The sequence below is a fragment of the Sminthopsis crassicaudata genome, chromosome 1 (assembly GCF_048593235.1).
Source record: "Sminthopsis crassicaudata isolate SCR6 chromosome 1, ASM4859323v1, whole genome shotgun sequence".
In the NCBI taxonomy this organism is placed as follows: Eukaryota; Metazoa; Chordata; class Mammalia; order Dasyuromorphia; family Dasyuridae; genus Sminthopsis; species Sminthopsis crassicaudata.
The window spans coordinates 693,533,811-693,542,551 of record NC_133617.1 but is presented as its reverse complement, the minus strand read 5'-3'; the positions used below and the strand labels follow the sequence as shown (position 1 = coordinate 693,542,551).

Genomic DNA, 8,741 nt, shown 5'->3' with positions numbered 1-8,741 from the left:
TCAAGGTTTCTGTTCAGTTCAGGTGTCTATAGAGTCACCAGCAGAACCTCAGCTTAGCTCCTTTTCCCACTTTCCTCAAGACTTGACTGGGAAAGGCAGGGAATGACACTAGGAAGAGATGGACAAGGCATAAACACAGATAAAGACGCAAACAGACCAAGACACACACAGAGAGGCTTTGACCTCCCAGCTGATTGGAGGTACCCAATTTATTTTCCTAAGTCCTTTTTGATGTCCCTCTTTCCCACATGTTCTCCCTTTCCCTTCCTTTATCCTGATTTTCTTTCCAGATCTCCCAAAGACCCATCCTAGTTAAGTCGGATGTCCAGATGAATGAAGTCCATTGCCTCCGACCTGGGCTTGCATAGGGAATTCTTACATCTTCTGCCCTTTTCTCCCACTTTACAGCTTTAGTCCTCTACCTCATTACCTTGCCCTCCAAAGTCCCAAGCTTTGAGTTAAAGTACAGCGTCTTGTGGCTAGCAACTTGGACTTTAGTTTCTAATTGGAGAAACAGAGAGCTTCCATTGGGAATTGAAGTCGAACTTGCCCTGCCTGGTAGGTCAGACGTAGCATTGCCTTTTTCTGTTCTGCCTCCCACATCAACCCCAATCTGTAGGGTGATTACTAAGCAGCCTCTCTCCTTGGTGGCTCTAGGGCCCAGAGATAGGGACTGCTACTTCATGGCCTCTGTAATTTCTTTCTTACTCCTAGGGCTTGAACAAGGGCCTTAGGGAATGCTGGAGAAATTTAGGAAACCACCTCTGACTTGGAGAGCTTAGGAGAATAGTGATGGTAGCTACCCTATGGGGAAGGGCGATTGCTAACAGAGCAAAGAGATAGAGCGAAGGCTAGAATTCGTCCTGGATAAACTTCCAAGTCCTTGGGGGGGATGGTGTCAGTTCCATGTGACCCCTATTCGCAAGCGCTCAGGACTCCTTTTTGGAAGTCCCTTCGGAAGAGTTGGTTTTCAGTTCAGAGCCCCCGATTAAAACAGGAAAATGAATAAAGGCTTTGCAAAGGGGGTTCAAGAGCCAGATTTGGAGTTAAAGGGAAGAGGATGATGGTCAACTACAGATTTCATTAACTGTCCCTGCCCAGGGACGGGAACACAAAAGGGTCCGAGTACTCAGGGAGATGAGTAGACTTGGGGGCAGACCGGACTTTTGAGGTCGAAAAACTGAGAATGTCTCTGTGCATCTGCGATGGGTTTTCTGGCTCTGAGACCGGACAGAAAGAGGACCTCTTTTCTAGCCCCGCTGCTCCTCCCAACGAGGCCTCTCCTTCCTTGGGACTAGCGGTTAATCTGGGCTGGGCAGCCAAGGAGCGGTGGGCGGGGGAGAAAGGACGGCCCTCTCTCTCTCCCGACCTCTTTTCCCTCCCCATTCCTTTCTTCCTCCTCCCCCTTTTGCCATCAACCCCTCCCCCTCCCTGCCCAGCCCCCTTTCCCAGTCTCGGCCCCTGTTCCCCAAGTCTCGGCCTAAGGTGAAGGATATAATAGGCTCCGTTCTGTCCCCTCCCGGGAGGGGCGGAGAAAGCCCATCTCGGCGATGACGCGCGGGGGCGCGGGCCGCATGAGGCGCTGAGGCTGCCGGGCCCCGGCTCAGTTCTCCCCACCAGAGCCCCCCTGGTCGTGCGCCTTTCCCCGGGGGCAGGATAGGAGGCCGGAGAACCCCAAGCTGAGGCGCCTGCCCGTAGAGGGGCGGGGACGGCAGCCAGCAGAGCAGCGAGAGCGCAGTCCGGGGAGCGGGCCCAAGCAGTCGGGAGAATGAGCGGGCGCCAGCCCTGGCCCCGGAGCAGCCCCCCAAGAACCTCAGTCTTCGCTGCCATCTAGGGGCCGAAGGGGCCCCACTAGGCGGGAAGAGAAAGCGGAGGAGGCCGGTGGACTTCTAGGAGCCTGGCCGGAGAGCAGGATGCAGCGCCCCATGGAGCTGGGAGCCGCGCACTACTTCCCGGCCGAAGCTTTCCCAGACCACCGCTCCCATCGCTACCGGAGCTTCATGATCGAAGAGATTCTCACCGATCCCCCCGACGCCAAGAGTGCCGCGCCCGCTGCAGCTGGTGAGCTACTCAAGTTCGGCGTGCAAGCATTGCTGTCTGCGCGGCCCTTCCACAGCCACCTGGGTACGTGCTGCCAAGCGGCGGGCGAGGCGGGCAGGGAAGGGCGGGGGCCAGCGCCGCAAAGGGTCACAGTTCTGCTGGGCCCAGGGCAACGGCGCAGAAGTGGTAGCCACCGAGCTGCTTTCTCTGCTGCAATCATCCAGTCCTCGGGTCCGTCCGTTAGCGAAGGAGTCAGTCTGTCAACTTGAGTGGGGTGCAGAGAGACCCACCTTAGGTACAAAGGGGTAAACAAAACAGAGAGCTGTGCCCTTGGGGATTTGGCAATCTAATAAGGACTTGATCCTGCCGGGGAATTTTGCTAGTTAGAAGGGAGAGGAGCGGGCCCTCTCCGAACCTCTCTTCCATTTTCTTTGGTCCGGCAGCATTGGGCCCAAGCCTGATTCGGAGGAGGTACAAACCCGGCGATTTCTGTTTAGTGTTCATCTTGCAGAATACTAAGAGGGCTTTGAAGTCTTCAACTGAATGAGTTTGAATGAACCAAGGTGGGGGGGGGAGGCTAGAGAAAACAATGGTAGTATCAACTTTTTATATAACATCTCCTGATCCTTCTTGAGATCCCATGGATTGCCTTGAGAGATGTATGGGACCGAGGCACCAGGTTGCCCCATTTTGCCCTATTTCAGCACCCCTCAGTGGAGCTGGAGAGGTGAAAGGGTAGCTTCTCAGAGTCTTTCTCTGGCACTCAAGATATCAGGCATTCAGATTCTGGGTCACTTTAGGCTGGATTTAGTGCCACCGATATTTGCCACGTCAAAGGGAACTAGGAGAGAAACTATCGGTCCTTAGGGGGGAAAAGTAAATCGAGCTTGAGCCCCAGTTAGAGCAGTTGAGATCCCCTGACCTCGAAGGGTCTGAAAATGGAGAAAGAAAATGGTTGAGGTCCCTAATAATGGTTAGAGTGAGATGCTAAGATTCTTTATCTTTGAGGCCTATCCTGCTAAATATATAAATTCTTTCCCTGAAGACGTTTGTCTATGAGGAAGAGGACATGGATAATAGAACTGGACCAGAGTAGCTGGTTTGGGTTAGTAGCCACTGAATTTTTCTGGGGTCTGGACCAAGAAATCCTGAGCTCTTTGGATAGTCTCAAACCTTAAGAATTTCCCAAGCCCTTTGCTTTTGTTTCCTGAAGGAGGCTAACAGGAATGGGTCTTCGAGGAATCTCAGCCATTCTAGAGAACCCTCTCCTTTTATTCCCTCTGCTCTGTAGGGAAAAATTTCCCAGGTCTAGTTCATCCAGATCCCTGAGGCAGAAGTCACTTTTCCTATCCTTGTTGGTTTTCTATCGTTTCTGGGACAGTCAAGGATCTGGAGCTTCCTAAGAGGTTTGCTTGCAAGCAATAGTATTGATGGCAGTCATGGACTTGGGATGCTTGCCTTGTTTTCGAATGAGATGCTTGTAATCAAATGTCATTTGAAACAAGATTAGGTTAAACTTTAATAGTCCACTATTAATATCAAGTAATTATATATTATTAGAGAAGTTTGTGAAAATGACATTTTATTTTTCTTTTTAGCTTTAATATTGTCCTTCTTTCCCCCTTCATTCTTTTCCACTCTTTCCTGTTTCCTTGTTTCTTCATCCTGCTTTCTTTCCTGCTCATCCTAAGGGAGCCATATTGGGACATCTGCAGTACAGGATTATTTTCTTTTAATTAAAAAAAAAGGGCCATTTGGGGAATTTTAGGTACTGAAAGTATATTTAAGGCTTTAAATATTGGTGGGATGAGGAACAGAGGAAACTACAGGAATATTCATTTAGAAAAGGAATATTAAACTAAAACTGAGTTTAAAGTGATTTTCCTCCTACGGGGAGAAAGCAAGAAAAACAGAAGTGAAAAATCCCCTCTTTCAAGAGGAAGATTTGTTATTCAGCGATTCTCTACTCGGGAAGAACAGGAGCACTTTCCTGCATATCTCCTTTTTCTGTGTAGGATTGGACAGGCCGAAATCTCCTGAGTTAACTACGAGGTTAGTACGAGGAGAATAGTGACGAGTTGAATTCAACCAGCGGATTATTCGTTGCTAGTCATTTATTTTACTGCAACAAAATCCAGTTCGAATTTAAGAATGCAGAAGCATTTTCGTGTTGAAGCGTCTGACCAGAGTAACAATTGTTACACACGCACACATATACGCACACAGCACCAATTTCACAAAGGACCCACATTACCAGGCATTTATATAAACTAAATATGTTTTAGCACTTATATACATTTAATGCGCACACACATTGCTATTCCGGGAGCATCCGTACATATTCCCGAACAGGTGTATATATATTTATACATATTTATGCGTATAACCCGTATTTTCATTCCAAGTTTGAATTTTCTCTTTCCAAAGATGATTGGAAATATTCTAGCTAAAAAGTTCGATCTTGGAAAGCAAGGCAAACTTTCCCTCTTCCCAACTCAGTCGATGACTGTTGTTTTCGTCGTGGCTTCTGGTTTTTCTTAGTTTCCGTTTCCCACGAATCAAAGGCGCTCAGAATCCTGGACTTCGGGATTCTGCCATTTTACAGTCAGAAAAGAAAGAGCGGGGTGGGGTTGGAGAAATGTTCCGGTAGCAGACGGTGTTGGAGCCAGAGGAAGAAGCACTTTATTTGAGGGTTCCAGAGCCTCTGGGGGAGAGGGATCAGAAAAGGTTAGGGAAAGAGCCTCCCAAATTCCGGTTCCCAGGTCTCGCAGCTGGAGAGCCGACCAGCGGCAATAGAAGCGGGCTTTGGTGACTCACCCACCCGGTTCGGATGAGCCAAGCTGGCGGCACCCTCGCTGCGGTGGGAGAATCCTGCGTGGGGCCGGCGCTGACTTGTCCCCCTCTTCTCTCCTCTCTCCCTCTGGGTTTGTCTCCTGATTCTCCCGGCGCCAGCGGTCCTGAAAGCAGAACAAGCAGCTGTCTTCAAGTTCCCCCTGGCTCCCTTGGGCTGCTCCGGCCTGGGCTCTGCTCTGCTAGCCGCGGGCTCCGGGCTTCAAGGGGGCTCTGCCTCACCTCACCTCCCTCTGGAGCTGCACCTCCGTGGCAAGCTGGAGTCTGGCCCAGCCGAACCGGGCACCAAAGCCAAGAAGGGGCGGCGGAGCCGGACGGTTTTCACCGAACTACAGCTCATGGGCTTGGAGAAGCGCTTCGAAAAGCAGAAGTACCTTTCCACGCCGGACAGGTAGCGCCAAAGGCCTGCGGGGAACGCAGGAGCGGGGCGGAGGAGCGGTCAGGGAAGCCGGGAGCTGGGGCCGGGAACGCACTCTTATTTCCTGGGGCTAGCGGGGCAAGCCCGCCTCTCCTCGAGGAGCTTTCCAGAGTGCAAGAGAAGGGAGAGGGGGGAGCCCATCTTGAAAGCATCCTTCGCTTTTACGCTTCCACAGAATAGACCTCGCTGAATCCTTGGGCCTGAGCCAGCTGCAGGTGAAGACTTGGTACCAGAACAGGAGGATGAAGTGGAAGAAAATAGTGAGTGAGAGCCCCAGAATCCCCCTCTACGACCCAGTAGTTCCCTCTTCTCTGTGTTCGCAGCAGTCTAGTGTCCCAGCAGCGGCCACAGAACATATCCGGGCCCCGTTACGTCGAGAACAGTCCTAGTTCTCGGGGAGTGGAAGGGTGGGGGGAGAAATGGCTTTCTGTCCGGAGGCTTCGGCATTCTGGCGCAGTCTAGCGTCGCCGAGTTTGAATGTAGGGGAGCTAGGAACAGAGGCAAACAAGCATTTGTAACTGGAGGAAAGGGCGAGGAAAAGCGAAGTCGGACCCTAGTAATGTTTAATCCAGCCTAGAATTCCGGCAGCTAAAGAGAACGAGAAAGGTTAGTTAGACCAAGATTCGGTCCTCTCTCCCGGGTTCTGGGCTCCTGTGAGAGCAATGAGACGGCTGCTCGTCCTCTCTTCCTCGGCCTTCTGTGGCTTACTTAGCCTGCAGACCCTCACTCTTTTTCCCTGTCGCTTTACAGGTGTTACAGGGCGGTGGGCTCGAGTCCCCTACTAAACCCAAGGGGCGCCCCAAGAAGAACTCCATTCCCACCAGCGAACAGTTGACCGAGCAGGAGCGGGCTAAGGAGGCAGAGAAGCAGACGGAGAACCTGAGCTCGCCCTGTGAAGTCAATCAGGAGGAGTGAACTTGATCACCAAAATTCTTCAGCCCTGCGACGCAACCGCCTCAATGGACGGTCAGTGCTCGACTCTGGGACTTCTTTCTCTCAGACAAACCAAAGACTTTCCCGGGCTCTTTCCTCCCGAGAACCGGATTTAGTCTGGAGCACAAACTAAAAAGTGCCAGGCACCGTTCGGGCGGGGGCAGTTTTGCCACTCTCTTCCACCCTGGGAAAAGACCGAATCTCGGCCTCCTGCTCATTTCTCCGGACTAGGCTGATCTTACTTGGGGCAGTAATAAGATGGAGAGGAGTGTTTGCTGCTGAAAAAAACCGTGTTTGTTTGTTTGTTTCCTTTCGTTGTTTCGGCAAAACGGTCCTAGTGGGAAACCCAAGGAACCCAGAATTAAACAAACGGGGGGAAAAACACACCACCCGCCCAAGGAACAAAAGATCCTTCAAACGAATTTTATGATAGAGAAGAAATTTTTCCTGTTCCCTGCTGATGGGATATTTAAAGTTGCGAAACTGCCCTAGCGGGTGGGGGCGCACGCGCACACTCACGGACACGCAAGGTTCACCCTCACTCACACTCACGCCCTTCAGGATCGGCCACTTCCTGGAAGGACCTCTTCAAGGTACAGGCCTACTGGTGGCCTCTGTTCGGTTCTGGAGTCCTAGGTTCGGAAGGGGAGCCAGTAGCAGCCCAGAGGTATCGGAGACCAAACCCAACCCAGATGCATTCTCCGACGCTCCGCCTTATCCTGCGAAGATAGTGACTTATTCCAATAAAGTATTTTATGACACACGGGTTGAAGTCGGTGCTTTTGCAGCTCCCGCTGTCTCGTCGCGGCTGAGGCTGATTTCTCCTCAGCTCCCTTAGGCGCCCGAGGGTGTGTGTGTGTGTGGGGGGGTGGCAGATTCAAAGTAGCGGCTGAAAAGCGTGTGGATGGCACGGTTTAGTTTGATTTTTAACACAACTTATCGGAAAAAATACACACACACACACACATATATATACATATATATGTATATATATATATACACACATATATATGTATACACACACACACACACACACACACACACACACATATATATATATATATGTATGTATGTATGTATGTATTTGAAGGGCGGGGAATCTGAATCTTTTGCTCCAAAGCAGCTGTGCCTCCAGTCTAGGGCTGATGCCTTTTTGTATTGTTAGGGAGCGACTTTTTGTATTGGTTATCTGGTTATCATCCCAGTTTTCTGTTTGGTTTTTACTCGGGGATAAAAGTCTCTAAAAGGGAAAGTCTGAGATTCTCTCGCTCTTTTTACTTGTGAATCCCACTACAGCTCGGCAGTGAAAGGGATCCACCAAACACCATCTGCCTTGAATAAAGGCAGTTGTAGAGATTCGGAGGTTTTAGCCTTATACTAAACCTTGGCTGGGTGGGGAGGAGAACTGCCGAGCGTGAGATCCCTTAAGTCTCGGGATAAAGAGCATTTCTTTGTCTGACTAGATTCAGGATTTGAGTCTCACCTATTGGTTTTGTTACCTAGGTTTTGTGACGTGGATTTTCCTTTTTTATTTTGGGTACCGAAGCTTTGTTTGAACTTGCACTGATACCCGCCAGCTCCCCGGAAGGGGAAGCTCTCCCTGAAAACAATCACATGATTGGGTATTGAGGCATCGCCAAGTGGACCGGTTGGCTTACTGAGTTTTCTCTGTTGACTCTAGACGGGCCAGCTGGGGTTCTGGGTTACAATAGACCTCGCGGGACCGGCCAGAGTCTGTGTTATCTAGCTCCTCCAGCCTCACTGTCAGGCTTCTCCAGTGGCAGCTTGCAGCCCTTTCTAGTTGGTTTGGTTGCAGAGCTAAAGCCTGAGGCGCAATTATTCTCGAAGGAACTTCGGCAGGAAAGTTAGAGCAGCACCTTCCGTGCGGCTAGCAGCGCCGCACCCCTCAATCCCAGCAGAGCTCTCCATCTTTTATCCCCACCCTTACCCCATTCCCTGAGCAGTCTGGTCTGTTTTTTCTTTTTTTCTTTTTTTTAACCTAGGCCTTTCCTTGAGTCAATGCCCTGTTCAACGTGACTAAACACTAAAGGCCCAGACTCCGGTGAGACTTTTTTCGAGTTACATACATTCCAAGGTGTCCTTGCTCCCTCCCCGCCCCCTACCCAATTCCAGGAATAAAAGGCAAAGAAAGACTGAAAGACCAAATTGGGGGGGGGGGGGGAGTAAGCTCATTGAGGAGCCAGACTTGGGATTTTAAATGTTTAGGGAGTTTCCTGTAAGCAAATTTTTTCCATGGCTGCAAATCGACAACTTTTATATCAATCAGAATCATAAACAGTGCCTAGTAAACCCAGGGATGCACCAGTGTGATATATTAGTATGTGGATCAGAGGCAAGATCTGAATTTAGGTCTCCTTGACGCCAAAATTGATCCTCTGGCTATCACTCCACGAAGCCCCTCAAACAACAGAAAACGAAACGAGAGAGTGATTCATAAAAGCACTCACAAATGCACTCTCTTCGTTGGAACATTTTAACG

The 8,741-nt window shown here is 50.4% G+C and overlaps 1 protein-coding gene across 1 annotated transcript; it reads left to right on the top strand.

Moving 5' to 3' along the window:
- Window positions 1-1,605: 1,605 nt before the first annotated feature.
- On the top strand, window positions 1,606-7,004 carry BARX1 (BARX homeobox 1). Its single transcript, XM_074283657.1, has 4 exons — window positions 1,606-2,124; window positions 4,993-5,281; window positions 5,484-5,568; window positions 6,059-7,004. The coding sequence occupies exons 1-4, from the start codon at window positions 1,914-1,916 to the stop codon at window positions 6,221-6,223; spliced, it is 750 nt and encodes a 249-aa protein (XP_074139758.1). The 5' UTR covers window positions 1,606-1,913; the 3' UTR covers window positions 6,224-7,004.
- The last annotated feature ends 1,737 nt before the right edge of the window (window positions 7,005-8,741 follow it).